Source organism: Anopheles coluzzii, chromosome 2 (assembly GCF_943734685.1).
Source record: "Anopheles coluzzii chromosome 2, AcolN3, whole genome shotgun sequence".
NCBI classification, from domain to species: Eukaryota; Metazoa; Arthropoda; class Insecta; order Diptera; family Culicidae; genus Anopheles; species Anopheles coluzzii.
Window position 1 is genome coordinate 49,610,257 of NC_064670.1, and position 16,902 is coordinate 49,627,158.

Genomic DNA, 16,902 nt, shown 5'->3' on the forward strand with positions numbered 1-16,902 from the left:
CAGGAGAACGAGTGCGACCGGGTCAATGCAGTGTGTGATTTTCGCATCTATTTTCTCAGCTCTCGCCGTCGTACGCCTGACGTAGGTACGCGGCGACAAAGGCAGTTCGCGAGAATGTTGCCCTCGCCGCCGCAGTAGGAAGGGAAACATGATCGGACGGAAATCCCAAAGTCAGGTGAATCTTGCCGCACGCTTCGTCCCCACCCTCACCTTCAAGGCGCCTCGAGCACTGTCCAGTTTCTATTTACACACTCTCACGAATCAACATCATTGTGCTCTTTCTTTCCGCTCCTTTATCATTACTTTGTTCGTTTGTTTTCATTATTATCTATTTCTTTCACGAACGGTTAGTAACGCCGAACTTGGGAATCGTTGGGTAAACCCGTGGGCCCTTAATAGTGCAAGTAAATGCTACCAATTGTCATACACCTGAGGTGCCATTTACTTCCGAAATTGCGCGATTGATACGGAGGCGGCGCTATCGTCGATCGAACAGCATATGAGCACGGAGCCATGTGCCAATAAAGATCATAAACAAAAAGAAAACAAAAAAAAAATAACCAGTATTAGACTGGGTTTTAACAGCACCATTGGAAGTTGAAATTATGTAGCAAAAGAATAGATATCATGGTCCGTGACAAACGACAGAAGTCGATCGGCGGCAATCAACGGCGGTCGCATCGTGTTTGTGCTGGAAGCTGGGATATTTTGTTTACTAAATACCGGTTTGGGGGTGATAAAAACAGGTTTTCTGCATTTGTCTGCGCCACGAAACAGCGCGTCCGCCTCAGAAACATCACCCCCCCCCCCCCTCCCCCTCTTCCGATCGATACATAATCTTCCAAAAATGTCCCGCACGCGCGTGCGTTCGGTTGGGACCATGGGAAGGTCAATCGATGCTCTTGAATTGGCGCAGGTGGTTGGAAGGGGAAGGGCAAGGGGTATGCTATTGATCTGGTCTGGATGGATCAATTTAATTTGTAAAAAAGTCGATACGAAAACAGAAGACGAAACACACGCGCGCAACGCATCTTGCGCGCCAGCTTTGAATCACACGCGCAATGTTCCGCGGCACGTGGCGCCCTCTGTTGGGGAGTAGTGGAGACACGGTTACACTGTTAATTTGGTATGATGATTTCACAGCAACATTTGAGATTGGATGTTGCTTGGCACGACTAAAAGAAGTTTGACAAAGTGGCCCAATTCGTTCGATTGTTTAAATGTAGCGAAGGGGAAAAGAAAGCTAAAAGTGACCTTATGCGATGCAGTTTGTACGGGAAGGGGAAGCAATGATGGATTGAAAAACAAAGACGCAGAGTAAAGACAACACAACACCAGTGTGTCACACTATTCAGTCATGGTTTGTATTTAAATTTCACTAGCTCTGCAACACCTCGTAGAATGCGAACCGACAGAAGAGAGACAACACATTATGGTTCGGTTCAAAAAAAAACAAACGCTTACTACATACAAGAAACACAGTTACTATCCTTATGTCTTCTCCTATTCTCTAATTTACTCTCCCTGCCCTACCACTACCCTCCCACTACTCCCCGTTGCTGCGTCGGGTGTGACCGCGACTAACGCATCACGTTGGCCAATATCCAATCAATGTAAGCCGAAATGCGCGTGTACACGCCCGGGAAGTTGGAAACGCCACACGTGCGCGGCCCGAACGAGACCAGCCCGAGCAGCACGAACCGGTCACGCGTCGAGATGGCTTCGTTCATCAGCGGTCCGCCGGAGTCGCCCTGGCAGGCATCCCGGTTTTCCTGCCCCTGGGCGCACATCTGGTTGCCGCTGACGATGATGGGATTGCGCGAGTTGACACTGTAGCGGGCGTACGCGTTGGCACAGCCGGCCGTGTCCACGATCGGCAACCGTAGCCACTGCAAGGTCGGGCTGGGTGTGTTGCTTCCTGTCAAAAAAAAAAAAGAAGGGAAGAGGATAAAGGATAATCTCTCTAGCTTGGCGTCTCACTGGCAAACATCGATACTTACGATTGCTGGTTGAACCCCAGCCAGCAATGATACCGAGCTGGCCGGTTAGGTTAAGCGCGTACGGTGCGTACTGGTCCGTGGGCAGACAGAGCGGGCTGATGATGTTGTACGTTTCGGTCGTTTCGCGCAACTTGATCAGTGCGATGTCGTTGGCGTACTTGGGCACGTCGTAGCTCTCGTGCGGAATGATCTGCTCGATCGCAAAGTCCTGATAGCGGGCACTGCAGCGCGGATCCGTCACGGCATTGCACTCCAGATCGCCCAACCGTATGCTGACTCTGTGCGGAAGGCAGAGGCAAGTTGTGAGAGATGTGTTAGATGGGGACACACGTTTTTTTTGTGTGGACACTGTTCGACACTAGCGATATACATACAGCTGAAGTTCATCAATAAGATTCGTGACACAATGGGCCACCGTTATCACATGCCGGTTGGTGATGAGCGATCCGGCGCAACGGTACGTTACGCGTCCAGAAGCTACAACGACGCCACAGCAAACGCCCAAGAAAAGAGGGAGAATTTATGAGTTTGTCGGTATGGCAAAGGCAGTATTAGCGGGATGCCACACCCGTTTACTTACTTTGATTCCGGTAGGCTAACCGCGCCATCCAGGGAAACTGTCCCGGTACCTCCGTCTCGCCGCCGATGATGCGCGTGTTCACCGACAATCCGCACAGCGGCGCATTAATCATCGGCTGATCGGGCACAACCGTCGGCAGCACGGTGGTCAACAGTTCCGTGGTCGTCGGTATTGCTGTCGTGGGTGGCTGTGGTGGTTCGGTAGTGGGGAGGGGGGTCGTTTCGGCCAGTCGGTTGCTGCCCAGCACCGGCTGTCGCGTCGTCGTTCGCATGACGGGGGCAACGTAAGCTTTCGTGGGGCGTAATGACACTTCCGCCTCGTTGGGATAAATGACCGGGGGACAGTTTTTCATCGTTTTCGGATCCTCAAACTGAGCGATCGTGTTGCCGTTTTGGGGTCGCTGCTGCTTCCAGCGGTTGCCGCCGGCGGTCGGCGTTCTGGTGCTATCTGCTCGCTTGCCATCCTTCCCGGACGCCGTCATCGGTATGTACTTGAAGCGCTCCCGTGACCATTGGTCCGACTTTCGGTTGGTGTAGCCCTCGTCCCACCCGATGGCGCCCGCCGTATCGTGCGGATCGGACTCCTCCGACGAGTGATCATCCGTGCCGACGTCCCGCAGCCAGCTATCGTCGAGCGGGCAGCAAATGTTGGGCTCATTGTCCGTGCCGTACCCGCAGGCCAGTTCCTTCAGCTTGGAGTTGAAGCTACCGTAGCTCGGCTTGGGATTGCGCAGCATTTCCAGTATCTTGGTACAGTAGCGAAGCTTTGTGCAGCGACAGTTGATCGCACCGGACGAGGCGGGCACACTGTCCGGCACCTGTCGGTAATGCTCGACGCGCTGGTTGTACTGATATACCTGCGGTCCTGACGGATGTCCGCCGTAGTCGTAATAACTGCCCCAAGGTGTGGCGAACGCTGCAGGGGAAGAAAGAAGAGGGAAGAAAGTTAAATGAAGGCAAATTGCGGCTCGTTTGACCTCCGTCGTCCAACAGGTTGAGGGTGGTAGTACCCGTTCTATCTAGCAAACGGCAAAAGGGGACTTTCCCAGGCGCGAATGTGTTTGGGTTCGATCAGCATTGATCAGGCAGTGTAGTTGGGCCGATGCATTGACGTAAGCGCTGGAAGTTGAACGGTGTGAGCGGTCCAGCGAACCCACTAGACGCACAAGAGGGGGGCAGCACCACTAGCGCAAGCTTCAAACTCTACTACAAAATTGGTTGCCTCGCTAGCCGCTCGAAATCGTATGCGAAGCCGAACGGTCAAGGTAACAGCAAACCTGCCCCGAAGGGCAAGCAAAAACCCCCAAAGCAATCGCAAGAAGATCGCGCGTTATGCTTGAATTAGGCTGATGTAAATCATTTCCCTTTTTTTCCTGGGAGGTTGTTGGTTCGTGCTGCTATGCGCGGGGTCGCTCACAAGAAAGGTATGGTTGTACGATTTTTGTCGATTTTCACAATCTTCCATTGTGGAGGAGAAAAAATGAATCGGCGGCCAAAACAGCGAAGAACAGACACACAAAAAACAACATTTGAAGCATTTTGAACGACTACTTATGATTATCGTCCGCTATCGGCCGCTAACGATCAGTTGACACAAAAACCAGCAAACGCAGGACAACGAACCGGAAAACGGATACGTCTCGGTATTGGGATTAACACCTGACCCAAGACGAGAACACAAAGGCATTATCGTTTGAGCTGTTCAAGTTCAGTCGGTCCCAAGGTGGTATTGCCCGCCGAGAATCCCGTTTGAAAGTAGTCTCTGTATCAGAAACAAATGAAAAAAAAAGTCTTGCAACAAATTTAGAACGTTGCCAGAACTGATCTATGCTAACGAACAATCGAATGGGAAAGGGTTTAGAATCAGCTGGAGCCAAAACACCAGGATATAGTTATCCAGTTGGCAACACGACGATTGCACAACATTGTAATCCATTCCACGTTTTGTGTTCGGTGTTTTGCTGAATTGAATGGTGTTATCAAAACAATTTGCAGCGATGTCGATGAGTTTTACAATTTAATTGAGCGTCCATTAACTATAACATCGCTTGTCCTGGCTACGTCTTTACGGTGCCGTACGAGAAGTCGTTACGAGAACTCGGGGCAACGCAGACAGTTCAACCACGCGTAAATAGTATGAATCATTCAAAAGTGTTGGTTCTTTTCGGCTGCACAGCAAGCCAATTCCTTCAGTGAAACCATTCATCTAAAAGAACGCCATTAATTTCCACCGCCCAGAGATGAAGATGCGTCACAAGCTTAATTTATGTAAAATAATTCAGTCTACTATTTGTTTGTTTTCGTGACTTAGAAGACTCCACATGATCTGCTGATATTTCAAAATTCCGCAACACCCGAGGGGGGGGGGGGGGGGTTCGTCGCCGACACCGTTGCATTGAAGTCTTTTGATGACAAATCACGAAATACACGCAGATAACGAGATCGGCTGAATCGAGTTCGGCCGGCCGACCGATGTTTTGGTTCGTAGCGGTAGGTTATTGCATTAGCGAGCGATGCCACCCAGTTTGCGGGTGGCCATGAGTCCAAAATTACGGCACGCTTCTTTCCTGGCCCGAATAAAATGCACGAGATTCACTGAAGCGCGTACGCGCGGTGCCGCAAACGGAGCTCGCCGCTTACCGACCGGATCGTGGTTCACTTTCGTTTTACGATTGCGCACGGCCATGCACGTGGTCGTCCCCGGCCTGCACTACGATTCACGGCTACTTGTGTCACTCACCATCGGCAAGAAGGGACGCCGCCGCCGTCAACATGAACAACGCCAAACTGGATCGTGTTGTGATTTTGCACATGATGTCGAGAGGAATGAACAGATGTCGTAGGACTTTTACAATAAGAAGAAAAAAAACACACTCAAAACAAACCCTACACCACAGACAAACTACAACAGCGTGTTAATACTGACGAGAAAACGGACCGTTTAAAACTAGCGAGCACGTTGTACGGCAGTTGTACCGGCCTTGATATGGTTCACTTTTTAACGTGCTTTGCTTCGCTACGAAGCCCAACCCGCTGGCGGTCAGTGCGATCTTGAAGTGTACACAATACTTGCCCCGAAGTGGCTCGAACTGAAGTGTCGAAAGTGGCCACTTATTCGGGGGTACACTCGCTTAAAGTACACTCTTCTCCTTTATGCACGTACTCATGGAAGTATCAATAAATTTCACTGAGATCACTTTTTCACTGGTTAACAACGGACACAGCCACCTGCTAGTAGATGCAAGAACAAATAAACACTCTCGATCACCATCATCGACACGGCCAGCTGTGATTGCTACCGCGACCGATCATTATAAACAACTGTGCGGGAAAGTAAGCGCGCGCGCCACGAAACTGTCACTTCACTTTTCACAGCTGCAGCTGATATTTAATTGTGGCTTTGTTGGTATGTTGGTGCCGATATTCGTCCCCATCCGCTTCGGTTCTGACCTCGGACGGAAATTCGTTGTTAACGTCTTTACAGCCCTCGGTCCAATCGTGGACTGTATCGTTCCGGCGCACCGATCACAGCAGCAAACCCGACGACCGCACTCGCGTTGTGTGCCACATTGCGTCTTTCCGCGCACAATCGAAACCGACCCGAGCGGCGATCATGTTTATATAGTCCCCCCCTCCACGAGGGCTCAAGATTTGCGCGCGCGATGCGTGGGGGCATTTGGGTGTTGTTTGGGTTCTGTCTTTATGTTCTGCACTCACGCATCGAACCAACGCTGCCGCCGCCGTCGCCGCCTTACAAGAAGCGGTGGGGCCAGTAGTTGCACCCACCCGCTCCTCCCCACACCTTTACTACAACCTGCACAATGCACTCTCGTATGTGAGTGCGAACTCGCTGCTTAGAACCACGGTGGTGAGTGGTAGTGGTGGTGATGCTTCAAGGAAAACCCAAACACTCTCTCTCTATTCCGCCGTGTGAGGGCTTGTCTTCCTTAGCTACCCTTCCTTGTTACCATTCGACTTCTTGAGCGCCGTGCTCGATTGGTCCGTGAAATTGTCTGCAAATTTAATGAAAATGAGTTGATTCAACTGCTGCTGAGTCATCCCTGCGTGTGCGGCTAGTTAAGGTAGTAGTATCTTTTCGATCAGATTCGTTGCTTCTGCAAGTGATGTCCAGCGATGAGTTCCCCATGGGATGGGATTCCCCATCCCAGCCTCATTAATCCTGCTGGTCGTCGACTTTCTGCGGGGAGTGACATCTTTGGAATCTTTGTAAGATGCCAGGATAACTGGCCAAGAGACATTTTTTGTTTTATCGTGGGATAAATTTACGGTTTTTTTTATTATTGAATGGACAGTTTATTGGTTGGGATTACACCGGAAGGTTGTTCTATTTTTCCCGAGTTGAACAAAGGGGAACAAAAAGGGTTATGAAAAGGAACTTTATTGGAATTGGATTCATTCATGGATAACAGAAGATATTATCGCCCAAAAAACCCCTCTCTTAGGCGTGCATCAACCAACAAATCTTTATTCTCGAGCTTGCAACGGATTGTTCTTGAACTGGTAACCTCAATGTGCGAAGAAAAACCCATGCTTTAGCTGGTTGAAATGGTTTTAAATGAAGTTGTGCGAAGTAGCGCGATGTCTAGTCATTCTCTATGCATCGTATCACTCATAGGGTAAGCTAGTAGCATGAATATACTTGAGTTAGAATGATGTTTCACCTTGTGAGTGAGTGTGTTTAGTACAAGTACCAATACGAAACCTAGATTGCGTGCTTCAACTAAGTAGTAATCGGTGTTAGTAAGTGGCACTCTGCATTGGATGCTTCAGCAAATGATATTTAAATCAGAAACAAGGTAATGATCTTTCAGGATCTTTTCATTGAATATCGTAGGATTTTCCATACTATATATTAGATCGCGAAATGTATGTTACCGTTCATAGAATAGCCTTTATAGATTACCCTCGTGAATAGTGAATTACGAGTAAGGAACAACAGTCTCATCATAATGCATGATTTAAAGGATTTTTTTTTGCTTACAATGCATTTTTAAACCACCAATTCATCAAATGATTTACATTTATTTCATTGCTACAAAAATGCAACACATAACGTTTTTATGTAATTTTTTGTTGATATTTTTAAAATTATTACTGCAATTATTTCTAACTTAAATTTGTTTAGTATTAGATAAAAAATCAATAAATAAATAAAAATATTTAAGGAAGTAAAACACCCAAAAATAAATCAAAACGTAATGAAATTACATAATAATAAATGTGTAAATTAGTTTAGAAAAACATATAAATCGATACATGAACAAAAATACTAATAAATGAAATAATTAAATTGTTCTGTAAAAAAGCATCATACTAATATTTAGCATTAAAACATTACTTCGACTATTTGTTTGTTTCCAATTAAAAATACGTTTTTTTATCGATCGTCTGACGTAAAGATATCGATCAAATTGATCTTTCGCTGATTGTGTTGATTTTGCATGTCCAAACACTGCGTGCCAACGAATGCAAAGGGCGTGCGTTCGAATCGTATTCCAATTCTCACCATTGTCCAATTAATTTGCATTTCATTGCATTCGACGCCGACGGCGTAGACGAAGGTAGTCGGCATACATCCACCAGCCTCAAATTATGCATTTTTCCTTCTATCTCCATATACACACACACACGTACACATGCAGCCCCAAAATATAAACACGCACACTGAAGATGCTGGGGCCGGGCCCGACAATCGTCAAGATCAAGCATTCATTTTTGGCCTCAATGCGATGTGTTTCATGTTCAAGGCTGTTCGTAACGACCGGAGCGCTCGCACCACATGAGAATTTGAAAAACCGCCTCCCTGCGCTAACCCAACCCAGAATGATGAATCTCTGATGATGATCAACCGTCGCTGATGATGAGTGTTATGATTGGCCGCCGCCGAAGAGCTGTTCTGAAGAGTTTTTTTACGGTAGCTGTTAGTGCTTGAGAGAAGAAAGAAAAAATAAAAATGTGTTTCTGTGTTTCTTTCGCATCCCTGACCTTCAACGTCGGCCCGTAAACCACAACCGGACCTCACCGACTGCGTTTGGCGGTAACTACCGCGAAAGGCGGTGGCCAATTTCCCCTCGTGACCGTCAGCGCTTGGACGAGGAAAGGCATTGGGGGAGGCTGGGAGTGCGGTGATGCGGACATAATAATTTTCCTTTGTATTTGCAGTTATTAAAGTTCGTTCTACGGCTGAGAGCCTCCCGTGGTCACTTTCAAGCATTCATGTCGCTTCCTTTTGTCCAGAGAGCTTTGGCCGATCGATTTTGAGCCATTCTAGTTCCGTTGATTTGCCGCCTTTGTCGGCGGCGACTGTTCATGAAAATAGTGCACTTTATTTTAGGTAGTGCCTCTTGTCCGAGGTCTCATGCTGTGTCGCAACAGCTTCTTTTCAAGTTCAGCGAACATTGCTGCAAGTTCATATGGGTTTTTTTTGTTGTTGCGAATCCACCACAAATGATTCCACCGGACTAGTGTCTTTGTTATACCCGCGAGCAGTTCGTTGTGTACGGTTTCGGTTTAAACTATGTCAAAGTGCAACCTTACACTGCGCGCACCGTACATTTGTATCAAGTGCAGTGCGATGCATTACTTGTGTTGCATATCGCCGGGGCCGGGCGGCTGCCAATGAACTCATTATTTATGCATCGCTAATTTTTCCTTGTATGATTGCCGCTGAAAGGAAACACGTTCAAGATCGGGAGTTTTGTGAAGGGGTTTTGTTAATATTTATACTTTATTCAGTACAGCTCATTTACACTAGTGATACGATAAACGGCAGGCGGAAGAATGATCACACTGCTGAACAATCATTCTTTTTTTTAATGTCCGATCTCAATCCAATTGAAAACGGGTTTGTTTGATTATCTTCGAACGGTGTATACTGAGTCGGAAGTTAGTAAGTCTTTTATATGCTCAATCCAATAGTATTTTTGAACAGTTAGCATGCCTATGTTCCTTCTGCTAATACTGGAAACAATTCGAGCAGCTCTTCGCCGAGATTCAACAATTCTTCATACCCATGGGTATAGTAGATAAGTGAAAAAATGTAATATTTAAATAATGCATTATGGAACTGTGAAATTCGAGGCACGATATCCTCGTTATGGAATGGCTACTTTTAACGACCAGTAGGTAATAAATAGTGATTGTGTCTTTTGCCCTATGATGCTATTATAAATGGCATCGCCACGAACATGCACGGCGCCTGTCATGATCGGTTTGCCCCTGTGGTTTGCAAGACAAAGGCGCACAGTAAAAGGTACCCGGTTGGAATGTTCATATCGTTGCGCTGTCGCGTACTCAGCGCACTACACCTAATCTTCGTCTGCGACGAGGATGGCATTTGCCGCCACCATGACGGGTTCGGCATTCACGATCAAGCCGATTGGTTCCGAGTCATCTGCCAGCTCTCTCGCTGCAGCTTCCGCGTTTGTCTGCTGCGTTTCGGGCTGCTGTTCCAGGCAGCCATTCATCGGCTTGGCGCTGCACTCCAGTTCCGTTCGTATTCGTGCACCAAACGTGCTATCGGTTTGCTCTAGACGCTCCAATAGTTTAGCTTTGAACTCTTCCGGCCATTTGATGCACCATTCGTTGAATAGCTTTACCTGGGGAGCAAAAGGAGACAGAAACGAATGTGTGATTTTTCGGCGCAGTTTATGTTTCTCGCTGCCTACTTACCCTGCACTGAAAAAGACTCATCGGCTTATCCTGACCGGGATTAATCTGCGCCATGGCACTGATGAGTCCGTTCACGTACCCCGCACTCCCGGCTTGCTGTGACAGGTAGGACACCAGGTACGGTATGAAGTCTTCTCGCTGGAAGTCACTCCACTCTTCGAACCACTGGGCAACATAGCGCAGCTCGCCGTCCACGGTTAAATTGTACGATCCGTTTGATGACATTGTTCCAGGGGAGATTGATGCCTTAGACACACAGGTAAGGTAGAGATGATTCGCACTGGGCAAGAGTGTTTGTCTTTGCCAGATGGATCTGATAATTTAACAACAAATCAGCCAAATGTTAAAGTAAGCGAAAACATGCAACATCAAACCGTAGCTGACACGATGCTAAAAAGAACAACGGCACTTTTTGCCCCCTCTTTCCGACACAACCAAAGGGAAGAACGGAGTCGAGAAGAGCCTAGAGTCGCACAACAATCTTCACTGCGCCTACCTTTGCAGACTGTGGTGTGTGTTATGTGAAACTGGAACTATGCTGCCCCACACTCTGATGCTGCCGCGTTTGTGGTGGTGGTGGTGGCTGGCAAGCTTTCCGATACCAGTTTTTCTCCCTCTCTATCGTCCGGGCGCTTTCTTTCGTACGCTTTTCCCCGGGGTTCTAGTTTTCAGGTTTATCTAGGTTCCTGATCTGCAAGCATCCCGCCCGCGAGATAGCACCCCTCTCAAGCGCGCTGCCGTCCGCCTCGGCCCGTGCGAGTGTTGGCAGCGAGGCTGTTTTGTTTTCACGACGATCGCGTCGTGTGTTTGGCTTTCTTCTCTTCTCTCAGCGCACTGTGCACAGCCGGGATAGCCGGATCAAGCGGATTGGGAGCGAACAAATAACTGTAACGAATGCTACACTGCTGCCGCTTCTGGCGCTCTTGCTGATGCAGCTTCACCTACAGACAGACAGACAGACACACACGCACACATGCAGCAGCGAACGATTGGTTGGTTGCGATTACGCACAATTCGTGGTCAAACTTTGATGGCTTCAGTCGTTCACCTTTTGCAATGCGCTGGTCTCTGCAATGCTTTGAGGCCTCTGGTCGTCAGAGAAGCTGGATGATTTAATTAAAACCGACGACAATGATGACTATAAGCTTTTCCGGTTGCTCCGGAGTTGTATGAACAGTTTCGTAACAATTCAGGTTGGAGAAATTTTAATAACTCGCTGCAGCACAACAGTCTAATGAAATCAGCCTTCGCCAAACGGTAGCCTACGGCGAACAGGAGCGGATGTGCACTTGCAACACAAATGAAACACCTTTTCCACACCTTTGTTGGTTGATGTTTCTGTTTACCCGCTTTTACCTTCCTCTCGAGATATCGCACTAATCCGAAGCCGTCTATTTCCTTTCTCTCTTTCTGCTGGTGCACTTTCGGGAGAAACTTGTTTGGCATGTTTACATGTTATGCGAATTCAGGTTTAAGCCGTCAACGCGTCGCTTTAAACGCGATTCTCTGCGCCATATGACAGACGATTCAGGTGCCGGCTTTTGTTATCTCTTTCTAATGATATGCCTTTCTTTCTCGTCCATGTTTCTATTCATTTGGGTATGCGATTAGCTTATGAAGAAAAACAAAAATAATTGAACGTGTTTTGATGAGCAGCTGTATACAAAGTTCGACATAACTGATTAATTGTTCGGATACTCTTCTGCAAAAGGTAACAACAGTAGACTTTTTGTTTTGCCAACGGTCCGTTCTCCATCTATTTGTATGTTCTCTCTATACAGTTTTCAACTTCACGCACACCAAAAGACCAAATTGTAATATTACAAGAGCATTTAACCAATCGTTTGCACTGCTTTTCAATAAAGCTCTAACTGCATAATGCAACCGCGGATCAAACATTTTGCCATCTTTCTGTTTATCGGATATTTATGTACTATTTGCTGGCCACATTTGTTTTTTTAATGATAATTACTTATCAAGAAAACTAGGTTAATAGACCGATGTTTTGCTGAAGGAAACATGTTCAAGTGTAACGCGTTCCGTCACCTTTTTTCTATGCTGCCATTCACTCATGTTCGTGTTATGATCTCTCATCATTTGTAAAGCTCCAGCAAACATTAAAAAAAGACATCTATTTTGCCAAATTCTCGGAGCTGGGTTTCAATTGGCTCTGATATAATTGATACTTGAATAAGAAGAAAAAACAGGAAGGAAACGAAATAAACAAGGATCTGATCGATCGTACCCTACAACGAATGAATCATTGAGCTTGCCTCACGATCACTGCGATGATGGAGATTTTAACGCAAAAGTCAAACAGCAACAAATGAAGAAAACATATTGAAATTACGTTCAATACCTTTCAACTGAGCGCTTTAACCGTACTATGACATCAAACTGTAAGCGTATGCCATCGGCCGAATGGAGGGATGTGGCTGAATGAACAAAGAAAAGAAAAGAAAAGATAAGATATACAACGTTATGCAATCAGCTCCGGTGGAAAGAAGGGTTTGTGCTGGGTTTCACCACTCGCGCATCACTTACCGAATCTGCGTAGGTAGTGAACTTCGGCGTCAAATCATTCCCTTTCAGTGTGATGAATGCTCCCAGATTCTTCATTTGATCGCTGTGCGGACAAGAATAGTTGGCAAATATTAAACCACATCCCTGCCACTAGCACCATACACGGTGCTTTACGTTGCGCCCAAACTTACCAATAATTAGGTGCCGAAAAGACGGTTATGCATTTGCCGTTATGGTCCACCTCGTAACCCTCCGCCTTGACCTCGTGGCTGCGAATGATGTAGTCCAGATTGTTGTACTTCAGGAATGCCTCCGTTACATCGGGGCCGAACTGTATGCCGACGCCGCGCTTCGACGGTACGCGCCCGGGCAGGGGATGCGGATCGGACCACAGCAGTTCGCACATCAGGCCCTCCTCCGGCGGCTGACAGTTGCGATCGATCGAGCGCAAATCGTCCAGCGACACGTTATCCTTCGAGAACAGCCCGCCGTGCATTACCAGCACCTTTTTGTTGATCAAATGGCACAGTGGCAGCCAGTTGTACACGAGCGTAAACATGTCGGCCATGTTTTGCGAGTACTTCGAAACCACCTCGCCGGTAAAACCGTACAGCTGGTTCATGTTGAAGCTTTCGTGATTTCCTCGCGCGAGGAAGAAGTGGTTGGGATATAGCAACTTAAAACCGAACAGGGTGAAGATGCATTCCACCGAGAATGAGCCCCTGTCGACGAAATCGCCATTGAATAGGTAGGGATTGGTGGGCGATGGCAAACCATTGATTTCGAATATATGTAGCAGGTCGTAGAACTGCCCATGGATATCGCCACACACTGTAAACTTTTGTTCGTCCGGCACTGGTATCTCCACCAGGGAGGGTTGCGTTTTCAGCAGCGTTTCCATATCGCAAAGAATCTGCAAACGGAAGGCAAAACGCGTTACAGGCAATCGCACGTGCAAATTAAATCCGGTAATGTGGGGTGCGCTTACCCTGTAGGCAAAGTTTTTATGCAGCTTGTTCTGCTTCTTGTACCACTCAAGTAGACTCTTCATGAACTCCAGCGTTACCTTACCGTTTTCCAGCTTCGGTCCAGTGTAGTCATCCTCGATAGCTGTTACAAAAGGGCGTAGCAAAACCAAATTGCCAATCATCAACCAAACGGTTACGCGGGTTGGGGGGTCAAGCCAAGACCCAGCGTCACTTACTTGCGAATTCCATATCACGGCACATTTTTTCCACGCTCTTTTCCTGATGCTGCACCGAGATGGCCTTCTCGAACGCGATCTTGTTTACCATCTTTTTGCACTCCGTGTACTTGTCCTGGGCATCCTTCGCGCTTGGGCACCGTTTCGCGACAAACTCCAGGTCGGCCAGCGCCTTCTTGAACCTGCCGAGCGCCATCAGCGCGGCCGCCCGGCGGTAGTACGCTTTGGTGTAGCTGTTTTTCATCGATATCGCCTTATCAGCATCGCTCAGAGCGTAACCGTACGATTCTGTGCGGAAGTGGGCGAAGCTGCGGTTTGCGTAGAACCGCTCGTTCGGGCACGTTTCGATCGCCTCGGTGTAGAGCGCGATTGCCTGCTCGTAGTTTTGTTCTGTGGGAGGGAGAAACGATACCGATGACTATCGTGCACATCGTGTGCGAACGGTCGTGTTAGGCAAATGTATTGCACCCTCCTCGTGTTAAGGTCCAGTCAGGCGGTCGCATTTACCTACCTTTGAAAAACTCATTCCCACGAGCACCGAGCTCGTCGGCTTTTGCCTGCAAGGGGTTTTCTTCGGAAGTGTTTTCTTGCGCCGGAGCGGTCGGTGACTCCGGTTTGTGGTTCGCTTCTTCGGCTGCGGACGACATGTTGCTGATACGAGAATCTCAAATGAGTCAAGAACAGAATAAACTAGGGAAAATGCACGGCAAAGAAACGGAACGAAACCTTAATGCACGCAATGCTTGCTTTTTTATCGGTGCGTTCTGTGCGCTGTCACTGATGACAGCTGATTGTTCTCAGCAGCTGTGCTGTTGCGAACAAGTAGCGATGGCAAATTGCGGTAGTGATGAGCAAAATGCGGGAGTGAACCTGGTGGAGTGACTCCGTTGCTGGAACGAATCAGAACGACATCGGGTTTCAAACAAAGCGCTCTTCAGTAACATTCCAATTAGTGATGGAAAAAATGACGTTTTCGTCGGAATAGATTCCGGCTCGCTTCGAAGTTTTCTGGAATCGATTCCGGATAGTAGGTTCGGAATCAGTTGCTGGAATCGATTTCGGAATTGGTTCCGAAATTGAAATCGGTACCGGAATTGGTTCTGGAATCGGAATCGACTTTTTAATCAGAATTGGCTCCGAAATCAAAATCGCCTCCGAAACGGAGTCCGTTTCGGTATCTCCATAAAAATAGGCGTTTGGGTCCATAGATGCTGCGTATTGATAGCAGCAAATAATCAAAATTTACTTGAAAACGATTCAATTTTAATGGAGATTCCCGGACTAACATTGCTTCTGAAACTTCTTACTTCAATTCAAGAACTGATTCTCATTCCGGAGCTAATTCCATTTCTGGAGACAATATTAATTCCGTTAACGGGGCAAATTACGATTTCCAGGTCAATTCCGATTCCGAAGCCAATTCTGAACGCGGAATTGGCTCCGGAATTGATTCCGAACACGGAATCGGAAACGGGTAGGACCGATTCCGAGCTCCGACCACTAATTCCAATACCGTACCAATTATCATTCAGAACCCAAGCGCCACAGATTAAGCTTAAACGACTGGAAAATTGAATATCCACAGAAAAAAAATGAAAGCTCCACAGCTTCATTGGTTTGATCAATAGATGGCGTATTACAACTCATCATTATATTGCTGCCAATATAATGACAAGTTTCATCTTATCATGACCTATATAGCCTTCTAACTTTCTGAGCAAAAATCTATATGAATGGTCGTGTGGTCAGATACGTCCCAAGTGCCACAAATCCACTAAACGACCACTAAACGGCTTCTAAACGACTCAAGTTCTCTACCTAAACGGAATATAGAAAGACTTCGTTTAGCAGACGGCAAACGACTCATGCATTCTAAAAATAGCGAAAAAGCTGATGGCGCTCTCTGTTGGTGGGATATCCCAACCAGTTGAGCTTCATCGCTTGGAGGAGAGCTTTCTCATTTCCTCTGTACTGTTGTATGGTTTCGCATTTAAGTTATGCATCGCTAGAACTAGAACGGCGATACGATTGTTTAAATACTAAACTCCAACCGAAACCACCAGTACTGAAGCAAGTGAGATTTGAGTAATGGTCGTTGGTGTTGATACCCACGTATCTGACCACACGACCATTCATATAGATTTTTGCTCAGAAAGTTAGAAGGCTATATAGATCATGATAAGATGAAACTTGTCGAAACACATTGCCAAGAAAAGGATAGCAATATAATGATGAGTTGTAATACGCCATCTATTGATCAAACCAATGAAGCTGTGGAGCTTTCATTTTTTTTCTATGGATATTCAATTTACCAGTCGTTTAAGCTTAATCTGTGGCGCTTGGGGTGGGTATCAACACCAACGACCATTACTCAAATCTCACTTGCTTCAGTGCTGGTGGTTTCCGTTGGAGTTTAGTATTTAAACAATCGTATCGCCGTTCTAGTTCTAGCGATGCATAATTTCAATGCGAAACCATACAACAGTACAGAGGAAATGAGAAAGCTCTCCTCCAAGGGATGAAGCTCAGCTGGTTGGGATATCCCACCAACAGATAGCGCCACCAGCTTTTTTGCTATTTTTAGAATGCATGAGTCGTTTGCCGTCTGCTAAACGAAGTCTTTCTATATTCCGTTTAGGTAGAGAACTTGAGTCGTTTAGAAGCCGTTTAGTGAACGTTTAGTGGATTTGTGGCACTTGGGAAGATCCTATAAACAAAGTCCGAACATCGTTCATAAGTTTCTGTGGACGAGCACTGCAAAAATAGTTCATATAAACGAGATTCTAAAAATGGGGCCCTTTCCGTTGTAAGTTCTTAGGCTGAAATTTCAGCCTGTCAGCTGTTTGCATTGTATAGCAGTTTTCGAGCAGCTTTCTAAGTCGGTTTAATATACAGGTGGGCTTA

The 16,902-nt window shown here is 46.9% G+C and overlaps 3 protein-coding genes across 4 annotated transcripts; all 3 read right to left on the minus strand.

Moving 5' to 3' along the window:
• Window positions 1-1,342: 1,342 nt before the first annotated feature.
• Window positions 1,343-7,436, minus strand: LOC120961121 (CLIP domain-containing serine protease B9). Its single transcript, XM_040384797.2, has 5 exons — window positions 5,320-7,436; window positions 2,581-3,495; window positions 2,375-2,477; window positions 2,001-2,278; window positions 1,343-1,918 (listed from the first exon to the last, which is right to left on the minus strand). The coding sequence occupies exons 1-5, from the start codon at window positions 5,390-5,392 to the stop codon at window positions 1,581-1,583; spliced, it is 1,707 nt and encodes a 568-aa protein (XP_040240731.2). The 5' UTR covers window positions 5,393-7,436; the 3' UTR covers window positions 1,343-1,580.
• A 1,842-nt stretch (window positions 7,437-9,278) lies between these two features.
• On the minus strand, window positions 9,279-11,732 carry LOC120949512 (uncharacterized protein C14orf119). 2 transcript variants are annotated; one of them, XM_040366861.2, is made up of 3 exons: window positions 10,768-11,732; window positions 10,272-10,584; window positions 9,279-10,198 (listed from the first exon to the last, which is right to left on the minus strand). In XM_040366861.2, the coding sequence occupies exons 2-3, from the start codon at window positions 10,494-10,496 to the stop codon at window positions 9,908-9,910; spliced, it is 516 nt and encodes a 171-aa protein (XP_040222795.2). In that variant the 5' UTR covers window positions 10,497-10,584; window positions 10,768-11,732; the 3' UTR covers window positions 9,279-9,907. The 2 variants fall into 2 exon arrangements, with proteins under 2 accessions (XP_040222795.2, XP_040222794.2); XM_040366860.2 differs by having other exon boundaries at window positions 10,272-11,731.
• Window positions 11,733-11,997: 265 nt separating this feature from the next.
• LOC120949511 (serine/threonine-protein phosphatase 5) lies at window positions 11,998-14,793 on the minus strand. The gene is made up of 6 exons (XM_040366859.2): window positions 14,510-14,793; window positions 13,999-14,388; window positions 13,783-13,904; window positions 12,986-13,707; window positions 12,816-12,897; window positions 11,998-12,706 (listed from the first exon to the last, which is right to left on the minus strand). The coding sequence occupies exons 1-6, from the start codon at window positions 14,643-14,645 to the stop codon at window positions 12,656-12,658; spliced, it is 1,503 nt and encodes a 500-aa protein (XP_040222793.2). The 5' UTR covers window positions 14,646-14,793; the 3' UTR covers window positions 11,998-12,655.
• Window positions 14,794-16,902: the final 2,109 nt, after the last annotated feature.